The sequence below is a fragment of the Pongo abelii genome, chromosome 20 (assembly GCF_028885655.2).
Source record: "Pongo abelii isolate AG06213 chromosome 20, NHGRI_mPonAbe1-v2.0_pri, whole genome shotgun sequence".
NCBI classification, from domain to species: Eukaryota; Metazoa; Chordata; class Mammalia; order Primates; family Hominidae; genus Pongo; species Pongo abelii.
In genome coordinates, this window is record NC_072005.2 from 12,337,659 (window position 1) to 12,364,783 (window position 27,125).

The 27,125-nt window shown below is 46.6% G+C and overlaps 1 protein-coding gene and 1 pseudogene across 5 annotated transcripts in view; both read right to left on the reverse strand.

Annotated features, from left to right (window-relative positions):
- Positions 1-5,126, reverse strand: part of LOC100437248 (zinc finger protein 44) — a 64,978-nt gene extending 59,852 nt beyond the window's left edge. For 4 of the 5 annotated variants that reach the window (XM_054539798.2, XM_054539794.2, XM_024237683.3 and 1 more), the window contains exon 1: positions 3,706-5,126. In XM_054539798.2, coding sequence (XP_054395773.1) covers positions 3,706-3,708 — 3 coding nt within the window. In that variant the 5' untranslated portion in view covers positions 3,709-5,126. Of the gene's footprint in view, positions 1-2,250; positions 2,395-3,705 lie in introns of all 5 variants that reach the window. The other variant, XM_063719976.1, reaches the window with a different exon arrangement.
- A 13,377-nt stretch (positions 5,127-18,503) lies between these two features.
- Positions 18,504-23,028, reverse strand: LOC129051886 (small ribosomal subunit protein uS5-like; annotated as a pseudogene).
- Positions 23,029-27,125: the final 4,097 nt, after the last annotated feature.

Consider the following 27,125-nt stretch of genomic DNA (forward strand, 5'->3'; position numbering starts at 1 on the left):
AAACAAACAAAACTCCATGTGTGATGAATCTATCAAAATCACTCAAATTCAGTGTTTACAGGAGGGAAGGAAATTCTAAGTCACTTCTATTTTATAGCTCAACAAGAAAAGCACAAGTATCCATCCATCTCAGATAATAAACATCAGTTACTACTTCCATAATAATGAAGCCTTTAGTAAACAAAGGATATTTAAGTTCTTTAGCTATTGCAAAGTCCCACAGAATGTTGCATTAATCTGCCAAGTCCAGATAACAGGAACAGACCAGACTTATCTACTGTCCCAAGTTCTCCAGCCTAAAAAGAAGAGAAACTAAAGTTTCGGTAAAGCTTTATAATTCAATCAAATACCTACCACACATTCTTGTGAAAATATATTCATTTTTCTGCAGTCAAAATGGAAGAGTTTTCCCAAATTTTTCCCTTGGTAGTATTTACACTGCTAAGCCCTGAAATTCCATTTGAAATCATCCAATAAAAGACCTGAGAAACCTATTACATGGTCTCTGGGGTAATAAAAGTAAATAAAAGTTTTTTAAAAATGCTCCAGCCTGGGCGACATGGTGAAACCCCATCTCTACCAAAAATACAAAAATTAGCCAGGTGTGGTGGTGCACGCCTGTAGTCCCAGCTACTTGGGAGGCTGAGGTGGGAGGATCGCTTGAGCCCTGGAGGCAGAGGTTACAGTGAGCTGAGATCGTACCACAGCACTCCTGGGTGATAGAGGGAGACCCTGCCTCAAAAAAAAAAAGAAAAAGGCTGGGTGTGGTGGCTCACACCTGTAATCCCAGAACTTTCAGAGGCCGAGGCGGGAGGATCACCTGAGGTCAGGAGTTCAAGACCAGCCTGGCCAACATGGTGAAACCCTGTCTCTACTTAAAAATACAAAATTAGCCAGGCATGGTGGCACGTTCCTGTAATCCCAGCTATTCGGGAGGCTGAGGAAGGAGAATTGCTTGAACCTGGGAGGCAGAGGTTGCAGTGAACCAAGATAGTACCATTGCACTCCAGCCTGGGCAATAAAGTGAAACTCCATCTCAAAAAAGAAAAGAAAAAAAGTTTTTAAAAAGTGGAATAGGGCCTGGGTCCAGTGGCTCATGCCTGTAATCCCAGCACTTTGGGAGGCCAAGGCAGGAGGATCGTTTGAGCCCGGGACTTCAAGACCAGCCTGGCAACATGAGGAAACCCCATCACTACAAAATACTCAAAAATTAGCAGGGCATGGTGGGCATACTCCCAGGTACTCTGGAGGCTGAGCCCAGGCAGTCTAGGCTGCCTAAGCTGCAGTGAGCCATGATGGTACCACTACACTCCAGCCTGAGTGACAGAGGGAGACCCTATCTCATAAAAAATAAAAAATAAAAAAAAAAAGGAATAGAAAACTACATATATATAATTTGTTTTCTGAATTCCAACTCTTTCTGACCTCTTTAGAAACACTTTATCTTCTCTATCAATCTCTAATGATAGGATATGCTTTACAGTTAATAAAAAATTAAATTTGAAATAACTGAACAAATCCTTTCAGGGTAACTAACCCAGGATGGGGCGGAACTGACTGGAACACAGACAAGTCTCACTCAACTGTCAGGTCAGGTCGTTCTATCACCTGGCACATCCGCCAGCCCCACGGTGCTCATTGAAGTGCTCAGCAACCACATTCCTAGGAGACACTGCCTTATGTCTTTTTCAGGCTCTTGCAAAACTTCATTGGGTGGGTTTTCCAGTTTTTAGATACAGTTTTCTAGCTTCACACTCGGAGAGAGTCCAGAAGGCAGAAATCATTTGTCTTGTCCCCTGAATAACACCATCCAATTTGCTGATAAGCCATGTGTCACCAAGGAATGGAAACTAGGCTTGGGGAAAAAAATGTCAATGTCCCAGAGGTTAGGTTTTTTTTTTTTTTGAGACAGAGTTTCCCTCTTGTCTCCCAGGCTGGAGTGCAATGGCGTGATTTCGGCTCACTGCAACCTCCACCTCCCGGGTTCGAGTGATTCTCCTGCCTCAGCCTCCCATGTAGCTGGGATTACAGGCACCTGCCACCATGCCTGGCTAATTTTTATATTTTCAGTAGAGATGGGGTTTCACCATGTTGGCCAGGGTGGTCTTGAACTCCTGACCTCAGGTGATCTGCCCTCCTTGGCTTCCCAAAGTGCTGGGATTACAGGCGTGAGCCACTGCGCCCAGTTCAGGGGTTAGCTTTTTACAGGAATGATATACCAGAAGATTCCTCCCACCCCAGAGCATCCACCTGGTCCTTTGGGAGGCCCCACCCCAACACCTCAGGCTGTCCTCTGCGAAGACTGACCCAAGGGCTGATATCCACTAGGCCCTCCATGAGATTGGCAGCTTCCAGCATCTTAGGGTAGCCCCAGAAAGTTCCATAACACACGGCCTGGAAAAGATACAGGGTGGGCTGAGGTCACATCACCCTGTAAAGGACATTTTGAGAAGGCATCTGTGCCTAGAGGAGATAAAAGAGGCACAAAGGTTTGGGTTTTTTTACAGCAGAGTGTCAGGTGGTTATTCTCTTCTTCCTCACATGTGAAATGTTAAGGAAAACAAAATAAATCCTTTTAAAAAGAGCCATACATTGCTATCTGAAAACAAACGACAAAATTCTGTGTCTATTTGAAATATCGTCTTGGTGACAAAGGGTTCATAATGTTACTGGGAATTGAGGAATGAATTTAGCATATGGAAGGCTCTGGAAACCAAAAGATTTACTGTTAGCCCCAAGAGGAGTTAGGATGAAGGGACAGGTCTCAAAGACCCTGATGCCCATATCTTTGAAAGCCTCGGAGGGGAAATGGTCGCCCTTGGAAAGAAAGGACTGAAGACCACAGAGACCACAGCTCCTCCCACACACAAACCCCGCACACGAGTCTGGTTTGTGCCTAGTGACCCTCCCATCGTCACCGTGCAGCCTCCTCACCGGGCTCACAGGAACTGCGAGCCAGGCTGGAGGTGAGATTGCAGTTAGATATTAACCAGGTGCCCTCAGCCCCGCTGCTTCACAGGAAGCCGCCTCCTTGAGAGTCAGGCCACAGCAGACGCTGACCGCCGGCTTCCCCATTGTGCCTGGGGATAAGATCTCTGAGAGTTGCTCAAGAGTCGTCTGAGTTCTTTCTCAGATCTTGAATCCCAGCGGAAAGGCTGGCGCCAAGCAGGCTGAAGACCCTACAAGGGAGCCCACTCAGCAGGAGAATGCGGTTTCTTCACCTCCAGCCCCAGGATTCACCCCTCACTTCTCCACCAACCAGCGACCCCACATCCCAGCCACCCCCGTCCAGACCGCTAAACACCCCATCCCTAAACCTCTCACGGAGGCGGATCTAGGGTGTCCTCTCCTATTAAACTGTTTCTGCTGCAGCCCTCGGCTGCAGTGACTCGGGCTGCGAACTTGTACTGGTTCCGCCGCACAATCTGGGGAGACGCGGGGCTGCGGGCGCGGAGCTGCCCAGAGAGGGGAGCCGGAGCCGGGGCCGCAGTCGCTGCTCAGGGACGGGACAGGACGCCCGGGGTCCCGGCTGCCGGCCCAGCCCCACCCTGCGGCCAAAGGGACCGAGGACCGAGGTGCGCAGGGGGGCTCAGGTCCCAGACCCCAAAGACGCTGCGGCGAGGCCTGGGTCCCGCCACAGCCGGTTCCGACTGGTTCCGACCAGCCCTTCGCCCTGCCTCAGGACGCCGGGCCCCGCACACTCACCATTTCCCGGCTGTGCGGTGTCCCGGGTCCTCCCAACTCCCGTAGCCAGGGTAGGTCCCAGCGCGACAGAAGCCACCACAGATGTCCCAGGGCGTCTCTCAGTGACAGAATACGGAACAGAGGTCACCAGGGTGAAGAGGCCACCAGCTCCTGGAACGTCACACCCTCCCCTCTGCCGCGCGCCTGATTGACAGTTCTCAGGAACCCGCCCACGACTCTGATTGGATAGCGCTCCAGGTCCCGCCTCCTGGCACTGAGTGACAGAAGAAGCGATCTCACAGTGCTGAGTGCAGCCGGATGAACAGGTTCCAGACCCGGCCCCTGGCAGGGCGGGCTTCCTCCCTGCGCTGTGACCCGACCCGTCCCGGGAAACGTTTGCCTTAAAGCGGAATTTCCTACCTGTACGCAGTGGGCCCTTTTTGCTTCTTCCTCCTGAACAATTGTGTGCAAGGAATCCCAGACTCACTGTCCACTGGAGCCATCCCCTGGCCTCAGAGCAGGAGGGCAGCCGAGGCCACACAGGCCACACTGCAGCAGCGGGGGACCGGGGGTTGGGGGCGGGGGTTGCTGATGTCCTCCAAGGACCAGGAATTTGGGATGAGGCTGTCGCCTACAAGGTCAAGCCTTTCTCCCACTATAAGCGCTGGATGGGTTCTTTCTGCGCGCTACGCAAATAAAGACCACGGTATTGCAGTTGAAAAAAAAAGTTTAATAAACACTAGGCCAGCTACGATACGTGGGAGACGGAGTTACTACTCAAATTATTCTCATCCAAGGTCCGTAGGTAGGGGTTTTTCAAGGGCAGTTTGGGGGAAAGGGTGGAGGTAGCTAGGTTTGCTACTGACTGGTTGGGGTGGGGATGAAATCATTGGGGATGGAATCTGTCCTCTTGCCCGGGCGTGGTGGCTCACCGCTGTAATCCCAATACTTTGGGAGGCCTAGGTGGGAGGATCGCTTGAGGCTAGTAGTTCAAGACCAGCCTGGACATAGAGTGAAACTCTGTCTCTACACTATATTTAAGGGAGGAGACCACCCCTCATATTGCCTTATGCCCAATTTCTGCCTCCAAAGAAGAAGTAAAAACTAAAAGGCAGAAATGAAATCCACAGGCAGATAACCCGGCTTGTGCCCTGGGCCGGGTAGTTAAAAATCAACCCCTGACCTAACTGTGTTATCTATGATTCCAGACATTGTATGGAAAAGCACTGTGAAAATCCCTGTCCTGTTCTGTTCAGTTCTGGTTCCCGGTGCATGCAGTCCCCAGTCACGTACCCACTGTTTGCTCCATCAATCACGACCCTCTCACGCGGACCGCCTTAGAGTTGTAAGCCCTTAAAAGGGACAGGAATTGCTCACTCGGGGAGCTCGGTTTTTGGAGACATGAGTCCGCCGATGCTCTCAGCTGAATAAAGCCTTTTCCTTCCGTAACTCGGCGTCTGAGGGGTTCTTGTCTGCGGCTCGTCCTGCTACATATTTAAAAAAGAACAAAAGAGGCCGGGCGCGGTGGCTCACACCTGTAATCCCAGAACTTTGGGAGGCCGGGGGGCGGATCACCTGAGGTCGGGAGTTTGAGACCAGCCTGACCAACATGGAGAAAGCTCGTCTCTACTAAAAATACAAAATTAGCTGGGCGCGGTGGCGCATGTCTGTAATCCCAGCTACCTGGGAGGCTGAGGCGGGAGAATCGCTTGAACCCAGGAGGCGGAGGTGCGGTGAGCTGAGATCGCGCCAAGCCGAGATGGTGCCTTTGCACTCCAGCCTGGGCAACAAGAGCGAAACTCTGTCTCAAAAACAAAACAAAACAAAACAAAAAAACCGTCCTGTTATGCTGAATCACTTCTGGTTGGGGCCACAGGAGCAGAGTTGGCAGGTGCAGGTGGTGTCAGACATGCAAAAAAAAAAAAACAAAACAAAAAAAAACAAAACTGAAAATACGTCTAAAAATGCTAATCTACAATAGTGGTGTTATCTGCAGAAATAGCTGGCAATCTATGTCTACACTTTAGCAGAATTCCGATTCCTTTCACCCCTCAGCCTGATGGCCATTCATTCGTTTTACAAAGGCAGTTGAGTTTTGGGGAAGGCTTATTATCATTTAAGCTATCTTCCAAAGTTAGCTGGGCCTAAGAGCCCAGGATTAAGGGAAAGAGAAGACAGAGGGTTGGCAGGGGCAGGGGATGGGGCAGGGCAGAACGGGTGTTAGCTCAGATCTCTTCCACTTCCATAATTTTCTCACTGATATAATTTTTTTGCCATCTATTCATTTTCATCCCAGAAAATAAAAACACATGAAATGAAATTGTTAAATGTGTGAAAAAACTGGAATTATAGGGCAGCATGGTTTTTTTTTTTTATTTTGTTGTTGTTGTTGTTTTTGAGATAGAGTCTCACTCTGTTGCCCAGGCTGGAGTGTAGTGGCGCGATCTCGGCTCACTGCAACTTCCGACTCCCAGGTTCAAGTGATTCTCCTGCCTCAGCCTCCTGAGTAGCTGAGACTACAGGTGCACACCACCATGCCCAGCTAATTTTTGTTTTTTTAGTAGAGACAGTGTTTCACCATGTTGGCCTGGCTGGTGTTGAACTCTTTACCTCAGGTTATTTGCTTGCCTCTGTCTCCCAAAGTGCTGGGATTCCAGGCATGAGCCACCACACCTGGCCTGGCAGCATGTATTCTATTAAAGGAATCAGAAGAGAAGAAAAGAAAAAATATCTCATTCAGGGAAGTAAGCAGGAAACCCCCTTTCAGGAAGTTAAACAGATTCCCAAACTTGAGAACCAGACTCTGACTCCTGAAATGGAGCCCCAGAGTGGATCAGCACCTGATGATTAGGGAGAGACACTGAAGGATTTAACTCTGGGAGCTCAACTTGCCTTCCTGTACCCTCTGCACAGTGTAGAAACACTCTTTCCTTCAAGACTTTAAATGTTAATGCCTTAAAAGCTCCAATCAGAAGCCAAAACATTAGGGAATGAATTTGAAAACATGAGGGTTTCCCCATATTTCTATGAAGCAAAAGTAGGAAACCTAAAACCACCATGAACTGGAAGCTGGAACTAATGGCTAAAAAAGAAAGGAGTCAAACATCAGGTGTCATTCTATGAAATAAAATCTTTATTCAATTTGTAAAAATGGTAGTGTTTCCAGACAGGAAAAATGGGTATGTTTGGAAAATAAGGAAAAGAAATTATATCTGATTATAACTAACAAATAAATGATACTCTTGCCTTCAAAAATCACACACACACACACACACACACAGAGAGAGAGAGAGAGAGAGAGAGAGAGAAAGAGAGATATCCTATCACCTAGCACTTTGGGAGGCCGAGGCAGGCGGATCACAAGTTCAGGAGTTAGTCTGGCCAGTATGGTGAAACTCCATCTCTACTAAAAATACAAAAATTAGCTGGGCATGGTGGGGAGCGGTGGCTCACGCCTGTAATCCCAGCACTTTGGGAGGCCAAAGTGGGCAGATCACAAGGTCAGGAGATCGAGACCATCCTGGCCAACACGGGGAAACCCTGTCTCTATTAAAAATACAAAAAAAATAGCTGGGCGTGGTGGGGGACGCCTGTAGTCCCAGCTACTCGGGAGGCTGAGGCAGGAGAATGGTGTGAACCCAGGAAGCACAGCTTGCAGTGAGCCGAGATCATGCCACTGCACTCCAGCCTGGGTGACAGAGCGAGACTTGGTCTCAAAAAAAAAAAAAAAAAAAAAGAAAAAGAAATGCAGAGGATCAGGTCTTATCCATGACCTGCTTAATCAGAAGCTGAATTTGAAGGTCTGTAGTTTCCTGTGAAAGTTTGAGAAGTGCATCTGACAGTGATTAGTGATTCAGCCCAAAGGGTATTTCATACTCCTCACCGGTGAGATATTTGAATCCACAGAGTATCTGAGGTGGGGAGATCCAGCGGGCTGGGGCTGGAACTGAAAGCGAAGACTGGCGAGACATCCCCAAGAAGACAATGTGGGCCGGGCGCAGTGGCTCACACCTGTAATCCCAGCACTTTGGGAGGCCGAGGTGGGTGGATCACAAAGTCAGGAGTTCGAGACCAGGCTGGCCAACATGGTGAAACCCCGTCTCTACTAAAAATACAAAAGTTAGCTGGGCATGGTGGTGCGTGCCTGTAGTCCCAGCTACTTGGGAGGCTGAGGCAGGAGAATCGCTTGAACCTGGGAGGTGGAGGTTGCACTCCAGCCTGGGTGACAGAGCAAGACTCCGTCTCAAAAAAAAAAAAAAAAAAAAGAAAAGAAAAAAAAGAAGACAATGTGGATGAAAGCGAGGCCACTTTACCAACACTGGTATGGCCTGGCTCACTGACCCTCATTATGGGAACGACCACTCGTGAGAACTGACCAGGAGTGTCTGTGGGCCATTGATCACTGCACTCAGGCCCCAGAGCATGCGCACTCCAACCAATCCTCACAACCTGGAATGAGAGAAAAGAGGCACACAGAGAAGTGAGGAAATGGAGGGCCTGTTTGTTGAGCTGGGGATGGATGGGATATGATGGAGGTGAAATGTTTCTGCTTCCCTTGAGGGCCGAAAGACCTTGCAGGCCATGTGAGACAGAGATGGGCCACACTGTTCAGTTTGGCAGGGATATTCAGTACCTGCCATACCGTCAGTGGAAAGTCACAACAAATACCAAAATGTCATCTTTTAAAGGATCCTTGCTTGCACAATTTTAAAACCAGGCCAGGGGTGGTGGCTCATGCCTGTAATCCCAGCACTTTGGGAGGCTGAGTCAGGTGGATCACCTGAAGTCAGGAGTTCCAGACCAGCCTGGCCAACGTGGTGAAACCCAGTCTCTACTAAAAGTACAAAAATTAGCTGGGCGTGGTGGCACATGCCTGAAGTCCCAGCTACTCAGGAGGCTGAGGCAGGAGAGTCGCTTGAACCTGGGAGGCAGAGGTTGCAGTGAGCCGAGATCATGCCACTGCACACCAGCCTGGGTGATAAAGAGAGACTCTGTCTCAAAAACAAAACAAAACAAAACAAAACAAAAAACCCGTATGAAAACTAAACCTGGCCAGGCGCGGTGGCTCATGCCTGTAATACCAGCACTTTGGGAGGCCGAGACGGGCGGATCACAAGGTCAGGAGATCAAGACCATCCTAGCTAACACAGTGAAACCCTGTCTCTACTAAAAATACAAAAAATTAGCTGGGTGTGGTGGCGGGTGCCTGTAGTCCCAGCTACTCGGGAGGCCGAGGCAGGAGAATGGCATGAACCCGGGAGGTGGAGCCTGCAGTGAGCCGAGATCATGTCACTGCACTCCAGCCTGGGCGACAGAGTGACACTCCGTCTCAAAAGAGAAAAAAAAATATTCTGTCTGGCCTGATGCGGTGGCTCATGCCTGTAATCCCAGCACCTTGGGAGGTCTAGGTAGGTAGATCACCTAGGGTTAGGAGTTTGAGACCAGGCTGACCAACACGGAGAAACCTCGTCTCTACTAAAAATACAAAATTAGCCGGTCGTGGTGGCACATGCCTGTAATCCCAGCTACTCAGGAGGCTGAGGCAGGAGAATCGCTTGAACCTGGGAGGCGGAGGTTGTGGTGAGCCGAGATTGTACCATTGCACCATTGCACTCCAGCCTGGGCAACAAGAGCGAAACTCTGTCTCAAAAAAAAAAAAAAAAAAAAAATCTGTCTATATTCTCAATAAGCAGGTAGTGTGACAGGTTAGGGAGGACAGAAAAAAATAAAAATGGATGCAGAACTTACCCATGATATCACAGCCTTATGCTGGAAGATGGTGGTTTCTTTTTCTTTTTTCTCTTTTTTTTTTTTTTTTTGAGACAGGGTCTCATTCCCACACCTAGGCTGGAGTGTAGTGGTATGATCCTGGCTCACTGCGGCCTTGACCTCTGGAGCACAGGTGATCCTCCCACTTCAGCCTCCTGAGTAGCTGGGACTACAGGTGCCCGTCACCACACCCAGCTACTTTTTGTATTTTTTGTAGAGCCGGGGTTTTACCATGTTACCCAGGCTGGTCTCGAACTCCTAGACTCAAGGGATCCACCCAACTCAGCCTCCCAAAGTGCTGGGATTACAGGCGTGAACCACCACGCCCAGCCTGGAAGATGGTTTCTTTTTTTTTTTTTTTTTTTGAGATGGAGTCTCGCTCTGTCGCCCAGGCTGGAGTGCAGTGGCGCGGTCTCAGCTCACTGCAAGCTCCGCCTCCCAGGTTCACGCCATTCTCCTGCCTCAGCCTCCTGAGTAAAATAAAATAAAATAAAAATAAAATAAATTAAATTAAATTAAATTAAATACTGGAGGTCTCAGCACAACCCTGAGAAGTCCACACCCTAGAAAGAATGTGTGGATGTTAATGCCACCCTTACTACAACATGGAACTTTTTATTTTTCTTACTGGAAAATGGCTAAAAACAGTTTATTGGAGGACTTTTTTGTATTTTTAAAGAGTTGGAGTCTCACTCTGTGGCCTAGGCTGGAGTGCACTGATGTGATCATAGCTTACTGTAACCTGAAACTCCTGGGCTCAGGTGATTTTTCACAACTCAGCCTCCCAAACAGCTGGAGGACTTTTATACAGGAGAATATAGATAGAAGTAAAGGAACCTCAGTTTGGTTTCATTTATATAATTTAACTTTTCCTAGGTTAAGAAAGCAATAAAATCTGTAAACCTTAAATGGATTTCCCTGAATATGAAAAGTGCAAGAAATAAATTCTACAAATGGAAAGACGTAGGAGTAACTTAAGTGGTACAAAGAAGTCTCCTTGAGAAGGTGACATTTAATGTGAGACCTGAAATGTATATTAGTGTAAAAACTCAGGGCACAGCCAGGGAGGGTGGCTCACACCTGTAATCCCAGCACTTTGAGACGCTGACGCAGGAGGGTCACTGGAGGCCAGGAGTTTGAGACCACCCTGGGTAACATAGCAAGACCACTTCTCTACAAAATAATGAAAAAATTAGCTAGGCAAAGCAACACAAGCCTGGGTATGGTAGTCAAAGATCAGGAGGCTAAGGTGGTTAGAATGTTTGCACCCAGAAGATCAAGGCTGCAGTAAGCCATCATCAGGCCACTACACTCCATCCTGGGCAACAGAGCCAGAAACTGTCTCAAAACAAAAAACAGTCAACCAAGAACTCAATATCTGGCAACAGTGTCTTTCAAAAGTGAGGAAGAGGCAGGGCACGGTGGCTCACAGCTGTAATCCCAACACTTTGGGAGGCCGAGGCTGGAGGATCACCCGAGGTCAGGAGTTTGAAACCAGCCTGGCCACCATGGTGAAACCCCATCTCTACTAAAAATACAAAAATTAGGCAGGCATGGTGGTGCACACCTGTATTCTCAGCTACTCAGGGGGCTGAGGCAAGAGAATCGCTTGAACCTGGGAGGCAGGGGTTTCTGTGAGCCGAGATCATGCCACTGTACTTCATTCAGCCTGGGCGACAAAGGGAGACTCCATTTCAGAAAAAAAAAAAAAAACAGGAAGAAATTAAGAAATTCTCACATAAACAAAAACTGAAGTAGTTTTTTTTGGTTGTTTTTTTATTTTGTTTTGTTTTTTCAATCATTAGAGGTGTTCTGCATGAAATGCAAAGGGTGCCCTGGAGGTTGAAACTGAAGTACACTAGATGGTATTGGGAGGCCTTATGTGAAAATAAAGATCTCAGTAAAAACAAATACATGGACAATGATAAAAGCTAGTATTATTGTACAATAATTTTGAACTTCAGGTTTTGTTTTCTACATAATTTAAGAGCCTAATGTATATAAAATATATTTGTCTAAAAGCTAGTATTATTGTAAGTTGGACTTGGAACTCCATATTTTTTATATAGTTTAAGAGACATGGCCGGGCGTGGTAGCTCACACCTGTAATCCCAGCACTTTGGGAGACCGAGGCAGGTGGATCACCTGAGGTCACGAGTTCGAGACCAGCCTGACCAATATGGTGAAACCCTGTCTGTACTAAAAATACAAAAATTAGCTGGGCGTGGTGGCAGGCGCCTGTAATCCCAGCTCCTTGGGAGGCTGAGGCAGAAGAATTGCTTGAACCTGGGAGGCGGAGGTGGCAGTGAGCCAAGATCGCACCACTGCATTCCAGTCTGGGTGACAGAGCAGGACTCCATCTCAAAAAAATAAAAAAGGGACGAATGCATTAAAAATATCCTTTTTTTGACACACAAAGTAGAAGGATGCAAATTTATGACATCAACTTAAAAGGGGTGTGAATGAACCTATAATGGTGTAGCATTTTGGTATGTTATTGAAGTTAAATTGGCATCAATTTAGAGTGTTGTAACTTTAGGATAGTAAATGTAATCTCCATGGCAATTATAAACAATAGAGCAAGAGCATACACACAAAACAAAATGAGAAGGAAATTTAAATGTTTCACTACAAAAAGCAACTAAAAGCAAAAGAACACAGTAATACAGGAAATGAGGGACAAAAAAGCTATAAGCAATACAGAAAACAAACAGCAGAATGCCGGAAGATCCTCCTTATCAGAAATTACTTTAAATGTTAATGCGTTAAACTCTTCAATCAAAAGATAAGACATCTGACTTTTAATTTGAAAACATGAAGATTTCCCCATATTTTTATGAAGTGTAAGTACCAGATATAAAAGCATTATGAACTGGAAGCCGGAACCCACTGCTAAGAAGAAAGGAGCCAAACATCAGATGTCATTAGATGAAACAAAATCTTTAGTCAACTTGTAAAAACTGTAATATTTTCTGCTGCGACATGTGGGCATGTTAGGAAAATAAGAAATAAAAAATGATGTCTGAGTATAACTAATGAATAAATGATACTATTTCCTTAGAGAACTACACACAGACACACACACACACACACACACACACACACACACACACACACACACAGAGTCTAAGATCACAGGGCGTTGTTCCTTCCCTGAAAAATAAACTACTGCTCTGTAAGATGCTCCACTCCTCACTCCTCACATTAACTGCTCCTGGAATAATGTCATATTTTGTTGTTTGCAGATAGGCACTAAAAGAGGGTGTAGCGGGCTGGGCGCGGTGGCTCATGCCTGTAATCCAAGCACTTTGGGAGGCCAAGGTGGGCGGATCACGAGGTCAGGAGATCGAGACCATCCTGGCTGACATGGTGAAACTCTGTCTCTACTAAAAATACAAAAAATTAGCCGGGCGTGGTGGCAGGCACCTGTAGTCCCAGCTACTCGGGAGGCTGAGGCAGGAGAATGGCATGAACCCAGGAAGCGGAGCTTGCAGTAAGCCGAGATGGCGCCACCACACTCCAGCCTGGGCAACAGAGCGAAACTCCATCTCGGAAAAAAAAAAAAAAAAAAAAGGAGGGTGTAGGGCCAGGCGCAGTGGCTCACCCCTGTAATTCCAGCACTTTGGGAGGCCAAGGTGGGTGGATCACGAGATCAAGAGATCAAGACATGGTGAAACCCCATCTCTATTAAAAATACAAAAATTACCTGGGTGTGGTGGGGCATGCCTGTAGTCCCAGCTACTCGGGAGGCTAAGGCAGGAGAATTGCTTGAACCCGGGAGGCAGAGGCTGCAGTGAGCCGAGATTGCGCCATTGCACTCCAGCCTGGCGACAGAGTGAGACTCCGTCTCAGGCCGGGTGTGGTGGCTCATGCCTATAATCCCAGCACTTTGGGAAGCCAAGGCAGGCGGATCACGAGGTTAGGAGTTCAAGACCAGCCTGGCCAACATGGAGAAACCCCATCTCTACTAAAAATACAAAAATTTGCCAGGCTCAGTGGTGCATACCTGTAATCCCAGCTACTCGGGAGGCTGAGGCAGGAGAATCGCTTGAACCCAGGAGGCAGAGGTTGCAGTGAGCCGAGATCGCGCCATGGCACTCAAGCCTGAGTGACGGAGCAAGACTCCATCTCAAAAAGAAAAAAAGAAAAAGAAGGGGGTGTAGTGTGTCAAACTAAGTGGGTGTCAGGGGTTCACTTAAAGACTTTGTATATTTTTACAAACTGCAGCAATTAAGTCATCAATTACTGTGTTGATTTAAATACATATAAAAACTTTCAGACAAAAATAGACGTTCACATTACCATGATGAAAAAAAGTCAGTAATGGTGATTCCTCTGTGAAACTAGAAAAGAAATCCAGTGGTTAAACTTGGCAGCTCCAAGGGTATCACTGCCCCCTAGGACAGTGGTCCCCAACCTTTTTGGTACCAGGGACCGGTTTCATGGAAGACAACTTTTCCACAGACTGTGGGGGAAGGGTGCGGTTTTGGGAGGATTCAGGTGCATTAAATCTATTGTACGCTTTATTTCTATTATTATTATTACATTGTAATATATAATGAAATAATTATACAACTCACCATAATGTAGAATCAGTGAGAGCCCTGAGCTTGTTTTCCTACAACTAGATGGTCTCATCTGGAGGGAGACACTGACAGATCATCAGGCATTAGATTCTCATATGGGGCGTGCAACCTAAATCCCTCACATGCACAGTTCACAACAGGGTTCATGCTCCTATGAGAATCTAATGCTACTGCTGATCTGACAGGAGGCAGAGTTCAGGCAGTAACGTGAGTGGCCCAGTTCCTAATAGGAGCTGTTACAGATCCGTTGCCCAGGGGTTAGGGACCCCTGCCATAGGCAACATCTTGAAGATCTATTTGAAATACACTTCTTGACTTTTCTTTTTTCTTTTTGAGACAGAGTCTTGCTGTGTTGCCCAGGCTGGTGTGTAGCGGTGCGATCTCAGCTCATTGCACCCTCTGCCTCCTGGGTTCAAGAGATTCCCAGCCTCTTGAGTAGCTGGGATTACAGGCACATGCCACCACGCCAGCTAATTTTTTGTATTTTTAGAAGAGATGAGGTTTTGCCACGTTGGCCAGGCTGGTCTCAAACTCCTGGCCTCAAGTGATCTGCCTGCCTCAACCTCCCAGTGCTGGGACTACAGGTGTGAGGCACCGTGCCCAGCCTGAAATACATTTCAATACAAGTTATTCCCCTGAATAAAGAATCAGCTCTTATCAAGGCCTAAAGTGATCAAATGCTTGCCAAAAGCTGCCGTTGATCTGTTTTTTTTTTTTTCTGCTTTTTTTTTTTTTGAGAGAAGTCTCACTCTTATCCCCCAGGTTTGAGTGCAATGGCTCGATCTTGGCTCACTGCAACCTCTGCCTCCTGGGTTCAAACGATTCCCCTGCCTCTGCCTCCCAAGTAACTGGGATTAAGTCGCCTGCCACCACACCTGGCTAATTTTTGTATATTTTAGTAGAGATGGGGTTTCACCATGTTGGCCAGGCTGGTTTTGAACTCCTGACCACAAGTGATCCGCCCGCCTCGGCCTCACAAAGTGCTGGGATTACAGGCGTGAGCCACTGCACCCAGCAATCCAGTTTTGTTTCATTCAAACTCTCTGTGGCCTGTGACATAGGTGACCACTCTCCCATCTTGAAATACCTTCTCCTAGAGGATTCCAGAAAGGGACACCCAATTCATTCTCCTCCTAAGTCACTGGCCTGCCCAGTCTCTTGCAGGCTGCTCCTCCTGCTAACCTCAGAGGTGGACAGCCATTGGTCTCCTCCTGAGCACTTGTCTTCTGCTATACTTTGCCCCTTACCCTGAAATAAGGTGGCCTCTGCTGGACCCAGGGCATCAAATAGCATCCATATGATAATGTTCTCCAAATTTCATTTAGATCTTTCTCTCAGGCTCCAGATCCAATACCCTGGTCAACACTTCGCTTGTTTGACTCAAACATGCCACGAGTGATTACAAAACATAACCCTTTATTTCCCCTCCAATCATCTCCCCTGCCTTGCTCCTCTGAGCGAGGGGCAGCACCCAGGGGATCTGAAAACAGGACTCACCCTTGCCTTTCTTCTCTCCTTCACTCCATCAGAAATCCTACGGGAGCTGCCCCTGCCTGTGTAACTCCTAGTCAACCTTCAGGAATTTTTTTTTTTTTGAGACGAGTCTCGCTCTGTCACCCAGGCTGGAGTCCAGTGGCGTGATCTTGGCTCACTGCAACCTCTGCCTCCCAGATTCAAGCAATTCTCCTGCCTCAGCCTCCCATGTAGCTGGGATTACAAGCATGTGCCACCATACCTGGGGAATTTTTGTATTTTTTATTAAATACAGGGTTTCACCATGTTGGCCAGGTTGGTCTAGTCTGGAATTCCTGACCTCAAGTGATCAGCCCACCTCAGCCTCCAAAAGTGTTGGAATTACAGGCGTGAGCCACTGCGCCCGGCCACCTTCAGGCTTTGAGAATTAGTCTCACTGGGGAAGCCTCCCTTAACCTCTCAGACTAGTGTGAGAACCCTCTCTACCATCATATTTTAGAGCCACACACTCTTCTCTACTGCGCTGAAGATGATCACCACTGACCCTTTGTTTATGTCCAGAACTGCTAAACAGTGGGATTGATGGGGCCTTTCCGCACCCTGGAACCCGGCTCCAAAAACACAGCTTGGGTTCATAACTAGACTTCTCAATACACAATCTTCTGTCGATATCCACTAACATTACCCAAACCCATGCCAGCACAGCCTCTCTTCAAACTACAACTATGGCTTTTAAGCTGGTCTCCCAGGTCCCCTCTACCATCTATTCTCTGCCCACCAGCAGGAGTAAGCTTCTTCAAACACAAACCAAACATCACTTCTCTGCTCAAAATCCTATAAAAGGCCGGGTGTGATGGCTCAAGCCTATAATCCCAGCACTTTAGGAGGCCGAGGTGGGTGGATCACAAGGTCAGGAGTTTGAGACCAGCCTGGCCAATATGGTAAAACCCTGTCTCCACTAAAAATACAAAAATGAGCCGGGCATGGTGGCAGACACCTGTAGTCCCAGCTACTCGGGAAGCTGAAGCAGGAGAATCACGTGAACCTGGGAGGCGGAGGTTGCAGTGAGCCGAGATCGTGCCATTGCACTCCAGCCTGGACGACAGAGTGAGACTCTGTCTCAAAAAAAAAAAACTATAAAAGTGTAACCTATCTTTAAAAGTGTAATTTTTATCCTATAAAAGTGTAATTTTACTGCCTATCTAACCACATCTTTTATTACCTCAGCGCTCTAACTATGTTCCATGGACCAACACAATGACACGTGGGAGCAAGTTAGAAATGCAGACTCTCACACTCTGTCCCTAACCTGCTGAACCAGAAGCTGAATTTGAAGATCCATAGTTCCCTGTGAAATTTCAGAAGTGCGTCTTACAAGTTTCCCCCTTAACCTGACCCAGCCATAAGGGTATTGCATATTCCTCACCACTAGGGTATTTGAATTAACAGAACATCTCAGGCGGGGGCAGTAAGGGGCTGGGGCTGGAACTGGGAGAGGAGACAAGTGAGACATCCTTAAGAAGACGATGTGGCGAGGGCGAGGCCGCCTTCCCAGCACTGCTATGTCCTGGCCCACTGCTCTTGAAGTGCAGGAATGGCCACTCACAGGAACTGATCAGGAGGATGCATGTGTGGTCAGCAATGTGGCTGTAGCGCTTGCACATCAGGAGGATGCATGTGTGGTCAGCAATGAGGCTGTAGCGCTTGCACATGGCAACCAATGTGCTCAGTCTGAGATTCAGGGAAGCGTGTGCACCAGCAGGCAGCAAAAGTATGTGGGTCCTCCTTGTCAGCCAGCCCATACTGCTCGGGGATGGGCTGAAAGTGATAGAGAAGAAGGGTTTTCTTTGCTCCAAGAGGCCAGTGGTAAAGTCACAACAAATACCAAAATGTCATGTTTCATAAGCTCTTTAGTTATACAGCAATTTTAAAACCATCTAAGAATTAAACATATTTCTGTGCACAGTGGCTCACACTTGCAATCCCAGCACTTTCAGAGGCTTAGGTTGGAGGATCGCTTGAGGCCAGGAGCTAGAGGCCAGCCTGGGCAACAAAGTGAGACTCCCATCTCTAAAAAAAAAAACATATATATATATATATATACACGTATGTGTATATATACACACACATATATATACGTATGTGTATATATACACACACATATATATACGTATGTGTATATATATATACACACGTATATACGTATGTGTATATATATACACATATATATACGTATGTGTGTATATATATACACATATATACGTATGTGTGTATATATACGTATATATACGTATGTGTATATATACGTATATATACGTATGTGTATATATATACGTACATATACGTGTGTATATATATACTTATATATATGTGTGTGTGTGTGTGTATATATATATGTATATACATATTAGCAAGGTATGGCAGGGTGTGCCTCTAGTTCCAGTTACTTGGGAGGCTGAGGCAAGAGGATGCCCTGAGCCCAGGTTCAAGGTTACAGTGAGCTATGATCATGCCACTGTACTCTATCCTGGTGAGACAAAATGAGACCCTATCTCTAAACAGAAAATAAAAGAAGAGGCAATTAAACCTACGTGTCTATTAGAAATACACTTCAATGCTGGGCACGGTGGCTCATGCCTGTAATCCCAACAGTTTGGGAGGCTGAAGCGGGTGGATCACCTGAGGTCATGAGTTTAAGACCAGTCTGGCCAACATGGTGAAATTTTGTCTCCACTAAAAATACAAAAATTAGCTGGGCATGGTGGCGGGCACTTGTAATCCCAGCTACTCAGGAGGCTGAGGCAGGAGAATCGCTTGAACCCCGGAGGCAGAGGTTTCAGTGAGCTGAGATCTCGCCACTGCACTCCAGCCTGGGTGACAGAGTGAGACTCTGTCTCAAGAAAAAAAAAAAGAAAGAAAGAAATATACTTCAAGCAACTCAAGAATCCCAGAGAATGCAAAATGGAAAGAAAAATTTTATTAATTGCTTCTATTAAGAAAACACTATTCAACTTATGAACTTTTATGTGAAGAAAACTTGCAAAAATATCTCACATCAATTTTTGTATGAAAGTAAGAAGTAGGAATTCATAGTGTAGATTCATGTTAAGAATGAGGCACTGGTAAAGAGAAAGAGAACAGAGTTATACATTTTCATTTCTTTCCTATTGCAAATTATCTGGAGCATTACACATGTCTTAATTTTAATCAGATTTTCCTAAATTACTTACATTTATAGCATTTCTAGACAGCAGGGGTTGGGATGAAGAAACTTCAATCCACCAAAGTTTGTACATATACGTTCATGGAGGTGACATTTAAGTCATTTCATTAGGAAACTCTTTTTTTTTTTTTTTTTTTTTTTTTTGAGAAGGAGCCTTGCTGTGTCACCCAGGCTAGAGTGCAGTGGCACTATCTCGGCTCACTACAACCTCCGCCTCCTGGGTTCAAGCAATTCTCCTGCCTCAGCCTCCCGAGTAACCTCCCGAGTACAGGCACCCACTACTCCGCCTAGCTAATTTTTGTATTTTTAGTAGAGATGGGGTTTCACCATGTTGGCCAGGCTGGTCTCGAACTCCTGACCTCGTGATCTACCCACTTTGGCCTCCCAAAGTGCTGAGATTACAGGCATTAGCCACCGTGCCTGGCCCATTAGGAAACTCTTAAAGTTGTCTGCAGATAGATACTGCACATGGAATTAGTCCTAGTCCTTGGAAAGTTATATGATTTTAATTCAATAGTGTATATTACTGTGAATACAGTATATGTTTCATCTCTAAGCAGGAAATTGAATCCATTAACACTGTTAATAGTTTTGGGGTTTTGTTTTGTTTTGTTTTAGACAGGGTCTCACTCTGTCACTCAGGCTAGAGTGCAGTGGTGCAGTCTTGGCTCACTGCAGCATTGACTTCCCAGGCTCAAGCAATCCTCCCATCTCAGCCTCCTGAGTAGCTGGGACTACAGGAACACACCACCAGGCCTGGGTAATTTTTTGTATTTTTTGTAGAGATGAGGTTTCGCCATGTTGCCCAGGCTGGTCTCAAACTCCTGGGCTCAAGCAATCCATCCATCTCAGCCTCCCAAAGTGCTGGGATGACAGGCATGAGCCACCACACCTGGCCAACAGTGTTAATAGTTTTCCAGTTGTTTTGTCTTTACTTTCCCAGGCAACGAATGCTATTATAGTCAAACATCATATTTGCTTCTTCTGTCCCTTTCAACATATTGATCATTGCTTTTTTTGATATTAAGTAATAAAGGCTATTGTAATAAGTGATTGGAGTGAAATAGACATATTTGCTTTTGGTAGGTTCCGTTCCTCCTTTCACTGGGAAGCCCCTCACCCAGTCCCTCATCATGCTCTGCTCCAAAACACACTTTAACCAAAATCCAACAATGTTCATGTTCAAAATGAAAGACAAAACAAATATTTTCCTAGGCTTAAAAATATGAACATTGAGAGAATTTTTCCTGGCACACCAGCCCTACAAGACCAAAGTTGCCAGGTGCGGTGGCTCACGTCTGTAATCTCAGTACTTTGGGAGGCCGAGGCTGGCGGATCACCAGAGGTCAGGAGTTTGAGAGCAGCCTGGCAAACATGGCAAAACCCTGTCTCTACAAAAAAAAAAATACAAAAATTAGCTGGGCGTGGTGGCACACGCCTGTAGTCCCAGCTACTTGCAGGGCTGAGGCAGAACAATCATTTGAACCCGGGAGGTGGAGGTTGCCGTGGCCAAGATAGAGCCACTGCACTCCAGCCTGGGACGATAGAGGAAGACTACATCTCAAAAAAACAAAAAAAAAATTATTGAGTCTGTCAAAATCCACAGGAAAAAGCAGAGAGCACCATGCCAAGACTATATAAGTGGAAAAGACAAACTGAATATGTGCTTCTTCACCTTTCTCCTTGTTATGGATTTACAAGGCAATTGTGTAAAATAATAAGTAGTAATGGATTGTTAGGCCCACGACATAGAAAAATATAACATACATGTATTATATTTATAAATAACACCATAAAAACGGAACTAAATGACTACTGATGGAAAAGTAATAATTATAAGAATATATTGTTGAATGTGGAACACTGAGTTGTTACATATGCAACAAAGTACCCCAGAAAGGCAAAAATATAATAGAGCTATAGAGGATAAATATACGTGTACATCACTGAAATTTAACCACATATTACTGGAGAACTGAGCCTGATTTTGATAAACCAACATTTACATGACAAACACTAGAGTAATCACTACAAAATCTTACAACAAATGTAATGAAAAATAAATCATCCTACATTGGAAAGATATACTGGGTGAAGGCAGAATTTACTGTGCTTCCTTAATAAAAGTTGACTCGGGCCAGGTGCGGTGGCTCACACCTGTAATCCCAGTACTTTGGGAGGCCAAGGTGTGCGGATCATCTGAGGTCAGGAGTTTGAGACCAGCTTAGCCAACATGGTGAAACCCTGTCTCTACTAAAAAACTACAAAAATTAGCTGGGCGTGGTGTCACACGCCTGTAATCCCAGCTACTCAGGAGGCTGAGGCAGAAGAAATGCTTGAACCCGGGAGGCAGAGGTTGCAGTGAGCTGAGACCACACCACTGCACTCCAGCCTGGGCAACAAGAGTTAAACTCCGTTTCAAAAACAAACAAATAAAAAATTGACTCTACATTCATTCCTTCTAACCTCTAACACAGGTAAAACGTCTAACACAGGTACATTCATTCCACAACATATGGGGAGACGATTTCCCTCATTCATCTAACGTGGAAATTTCCATGTTATATCATATATTTCCAATTCAACCTTGACTCTACTACTAAAATCAGGAAATTCTTGTGCATGTCATGATCTCTTTCTATCCACTTCTTCAACCTCTAACACAGGTAAGAATTACAGGTTAATCATCTCTTTTTCTGCATTGCATTTTCTCAATTTTCTATTATTAGGGAGATCTTTTCCACTTTATTATTTTTAGTTTGTGCTACTTAACTTTTTCTCATATTTTGGAAGATTTACTCAGGAACAAAACTTTTTAGTGGCTCAATTATGTGTTGTTTTTGTTTTTTGTTGTTGTTGTTGTTGTTTGTTTTTGAAACAGGGTCTCACTCTCTCACCCAGGCTGGAGTGCAGTGAAACAATCTCAGCTCACTGCAGCCTCCGCCTCCTGGGCTCAAGTGATTCTCATGCCTTAGCGTCCTGAGCAGCTGGGACCACAGGCATGCGCCACCACGCCCCGCTTTTTTTTTTTTCTTTGAGACAGAGTCTCGCTCTGTCGCCCAGGCTGGAGTGCAGTGGCACGATCTCAGCTCACTGCAAGCTCTGCCTCCCGGGTTCACGCCATTCTGCTGCCTCAGCCTCCCAAGTAGCTGGGACTACAGGCGCCCACCACCACATCCGGCTTTTTTTTTTTTTTTCACGCTTAATTCACTTTATTTTTCTTGTATAAAAACCCTACGTTGTAGCCACAGCTGGAGCCTGAGTCCGCTGCACGGAGACTCTGGTGTGGGTCTTGACGAGGTGGTCAGTGAATTCCTGATAGAGAGACTTTGTAAATACAGTCTCCTTCCAGACGTCAGGGGTCAGGTAGCTGTAGGTCTTAGAAATGTCATCAAAGGTGGCCTTAGCGAAGTTGCCCAGGGTGGCAGTGCAGCCCCGGGCTGAGGTGTAGCAGTCATCGATACCAGCCATCATGAGCAGCTTCTTAGGCACAGGTGCGGGGACGATGCCAGTGCCCCTGGGTGCAGGGATGAGGCGCACCAGCACAGAGCCGCAGCGGCCTGTCACCTTGCAAGGGACGGTGTGGGGCTTGCCGATCTTGTTCCCCGAGTAGCCTCTGCGCACGGGGACAATGGAGAGCTTGGCCAGGATGATGGCCCCACGGATGGCGGTGGCCACCTCCTTGGAGCATTTAACACCCAGACCGACGTGGCCATTGTAGTCCCCGATAGCAACAAACGGCTTGAACTTGGTGCGCTGGCCGGCACGGGTCTGCTTCTGCACTGGCATAATCTTCAAAATCTCATCCTTGAGAGAGGCCCCCAGGAAAAAGTCAATGATCTCTGATTCCTTAATGGGCAGGGAGAAAATATAGGTCTCCAGGGACTAGATCTTCATGTCCTTGACCAGGCAGCCCAGCTTGGTAACCGGCATCCACTCCTTATCCTTGGCCTTGCCTCTCAGAGCTCCGCGGCCCCGGCCCCGGATGCTACTGCCGAAACCTCCGCGGAAGCCACCGCGGTTCCCCATCCCAGGGCTACCAGGGCCTCCGGGCCCCGCCCCGCCCCCCCTCGCTGCACCGGCGTCATCCGCCATTTGGTGTTTTCTCTGAAAAGAAGCTAACTTTTTGTATTTTTTTTTTAGTAGAGACGGGGTTTCACCGTGTTGGCCAGGATGGTCTCGATCTCCTGACCTCATGATCTGCCCACCTTGGCCTCCCGGCCTCCCAAAGTGCTGGGATTACAGGCGTGAGACACCACGCCTGGCCTTTTTTTTTTTTTTTTTTTTTTTTTAGACAGAGTCTTGCTCTGTCACCCAGACTGGAGTGCAGTGGCGAGATCTCAGCTCACTGCAAGCTCCACCTCCCGGGTTCAAGGGATTCTCCTGCCTCAGCCTCCTGAGTAGCTGGGATTACAGGCACCCGCCACCACACCTGGCTAATTTTTGGATTTTTAGTAAAGACAGGGTTTCACCATGTTGGCCAGGCTGGTCTCGAACTCCTGACCTCGTGATCTGCCCGCCTCAGCCTCACAAAGTGCTGGGATTACAGGCGTGAGCCACTGCGTCCGGCCTTTTTTTTTTTTTGGTAGAAACAGGCTTTCACCACGTTGCCCAGGCTGGTCTCGAACTCATGAACTCAAGAGATCCACCCAGCTTGGCCTCCCAAAGTGTTGGGATTACAGCGTGGGCCACCGCGCCTGGCCTCAATTATGTTTATGAATGTTGGGAAGTGGAAATTAATATTACCCCTTCAAATAAACAGGAAGGTGTTAGCATACCCACATGGGTCCAAAGTGAGTATGGTTCAGATTGGGAACAAAGATGCGTGGCAGTAGCTGACCTAATCCTGGGATCAAATCTAAAGGTTGCCTGAGACAAACAGGGACTGCGTAGGAACAGGTCTTCCATGAACACAGGAAAATGAACAAACTTAGTGCTGCAGACAAGGAGGAATGTGGCCCAGCGCGGCTTGGTAAGTTCATGGTCCAAGGGAGTCTTTGCACTTCTGTGGCTTTTTTTTTTTTTTTTTTGAGACGGAGTCTCGCTCCTGTTGCCCAGGCTGGAGTGCCGTGGCAGGATCTCGGCTCACTGCAAGCTCCGCCTCCTGGGTTCACACCATTCTCCTGCCTCAGCCTCCTGAGTAGCTGGGACTACAGGCGCCAGCCACCACGCCCGGCTAATTTTTTGTATTCTTTTAGTAGAGACGGGGTTTCACCACGTTAGCCAGGATGGTCTCGATCTCCTGACCTCGTGATCCGCCTGCCTCGGCCTCCCAAAGTGCTGGGATTACAGGCGTGAGCCACTGCGCCCGGCCCACTTCTGTGGCTTCCCCCCCGCCATTTTCTCATGGTGCCAAAATTCACATAAGATAGAATTTACCTTGGCTGGGCACGGTGGCTCACACCTGTAATCCCAGCACTTTGGGAGGCCAAGGCAGGAGGATCACCGGGGTTTGAGACCAACCTGACCAACATGGAGAAACCCTGTCTCTACTAAAAATACAAAATTAGCCAGGCATGGTGGCGCATGCCTGTAATCCCAGCTACTCGGGAGGCTGAGGAAGGAGAAATCACTTGAACCTGGGAGGCAGAGATTGTGGTGAGCCAAGATAGCGCCATTGCCCTCCAGCCTGGGCAACAAGAGCAAAACTCCATCTCAAAAAAAAAAAAAAAATCTACAGGAAGGAGTTTCAGGCCAGCAAGGTCTGGCTTAGCTAGCTACACGATGCATTAGAGCTTCAAGAACTTGAAGAACATGGGAGAATTGGCCTTGGCTGATGCAAAGGAAACATCAGCATTCCTAGAAAAGCTCATGAAACTCATTTAAAAAAAAAAAAGAGGCTAACTTCCAGAGCAAATCCTCCATTGTAATGAATCAGGCATGTTCTGGAAGAGGATGCCTAATGGTACCTTCATCACAAGAGTACAAAGAAAGCCTTGGGGTTCATGACTTGGAAAGATTGCCTTACTCTGGTGCTACGTGGCAATGCAGCAGGTCATAAGATCAAACAAAGCCTCCTCTACTAAGTAAACAATCCCTGGGTCCTTGAAAACAAAAGCAAAACTTGCTTGCCCGTGTCCTGACAAAAACACACAAAGACTTGGTTCTACCACTGCTTCATTCCTGATGTGAATGAATACCTTGAAAAGAAGGGGCTGCCACTCAAGGCCCTCCTCATAACTGACAACGCTCCTGGCATCTCTCATCTCTCTGTTATGCTGATAAAAATGGGGAAGTGATGTTCCTGCCTCCTAAAACTACATCACTGCTACAACTACTTGATCAAAGCATCAAGTGCCTCAAGGTGTCTTACACCCACTGGACTTTTGGAAAGATTTATGCTGTCTTGATTTATGATTGTCACCATATCATACAGGATTTATGGAAGAGCTTCCCAACTGCAGAAACGATTGTGCTTATTGTGGAGGCTGTAGATGCCCTACAGCTCAAGACAGCCAAAGTGTGTTGGAAGCCATTATGGAGTGAGGAAGTCAATGATTTCAGGTGCTTCTGCACTATTGATATGATAGTCAGAAATATCTTAAATGTTGTAAGGAAAGTTGGTGGGGAAGGCTATCTCTGACACGAGTGAAGACAATGTTGAGGAACACACAGAAGAGCAAAGAAGAAACCCTTACTAACAAGGAACTAGAAGATATGCTGAAATCCTCTACAGATGATGATGATGATGATGATGATGATGATGTAGATTTAGAAGAGGCAGTGCTGCCAGGCGTGGTGGCTCACACCTGTAATTCTAGCACTTTGGGAGGCCAAGGCAGGCAGATCATCTGAGGTCAGGAGTTCGAGACCAGCCTGGCCAACATGGTGAAACCCCATCTCTACTAAAAATACAAAAATTAGCTGGGTGTGGTAGCGGGCACCTGTAATCCCAGCTACTTGGGAGGCTGAAGCACGAGAATCGCTTGAACCCAGGAGGCAGTGTTTGCAGTGAGCCGAGATCGCGCCACTGCACTCCTGCCTGGGCGACAGAGTGAGACTCAATCTCAATAAATAAATAAATAGAAGAGGCAGTGCCATAAGTGGTGGCTCATGCCTGTAATCCCAGCATTCTGACAGGCCAAGGCAGGCAGATCACTTGAAGTCACAGGGAGTTCAAAACCAGCTTGGCAAACATGGCGAAACCCTGTCTCTACTAAAAATACAAAAATTAGCTGGGCATGGTGGTGCATGCCTGTAATCCCAGCTACTTGGGTGGCTGAGGCAGGAGGGTCACTTGAACCTGGGAGGTGGAGGTTGCAGTGAGCTGAGATTGTAATCCCAGCTACTTGGGTGGCTGATGCAGGAGGATCACTTGAACCTGGGAGGTGGAGGCTGCAGTGAGCTGAGATTGCACCACTGCACTTCAGCCTCGGCGACAGAGTGAGACTGTCTGAAAAAAAAAAAGAAGCAGTGCTATAGATTTTGATATTTGAAAAATCTGAAGGCTGGGTGTGGTGGCTCACCCTGTAATCCTAGTAATTTGGTAGGCCAAGGCAGGCAGACCTCTTGATTCCAGGAGTTCAAGACCAGCCTGGGAAACATGGTGAAACCCTGTCTCCACAAAAAACACAAAGTAGCCAGGCATGGTGATGTGTGCCTGTAATCCCAGCTACTTGGGAAGCTGAGGTGGGAAGATCACTTGAGCCCAGGAAGTTGAGGCGGCAGTGAGCCATGCACTCTAGGTGACAGAGTGAGACCTTGTCTCAAAAAAAAAAAAAGAAAGAAAAAAAGAAAAATTGGAAGCAGTTTTAGGGCACCTACAGCTTCTGCAAGGTGCAAGTGTTAAAGATTATCATCCTCAATTAAGATTCTTCCATGGAACAAAGCCTCCATGTCACCCCAGAGATTACATGCTCACAAACATTGCAAAGTTTAAAAAAAAAAACCAGCTTCCTACAATGTTTCTAATTAAATATCTGCAAATATGAAGACAGACCCTTCAATGCTTAAAGATCTTCAGTCCTCAAATTGAGCAAATTCTGACATTAGTATTATTTAGACTGCTCCAAAAATTCAGTATCTGCAGTCAGAATCTGGATCTTCCAATATAGTTGATCATATTGACATCCTGTCAAGATTCAAGTTAGCCTGAGGTCTCACTGCTTATCTATGGTGTCACACATCTAGCTGACTAACACATCACAACATTAGGCACGATATTGCAATAATCATCATTACACTTTTGTTGGGTGAATGTTAACACACTTTCAGGTCATTAAACAAAAGCAATCTATGAGTGTTGAAAGAAAGGATTTATAATGCTCTAGGTGACATGTATTATGTGAGTGGGTCTGTACTGAGTATGTGTAGGGTCTTTCTCATATCATGATTCACTAAACAATATAATAACACAACTATTTACATAGCTTCTATGATGCATGATGTAT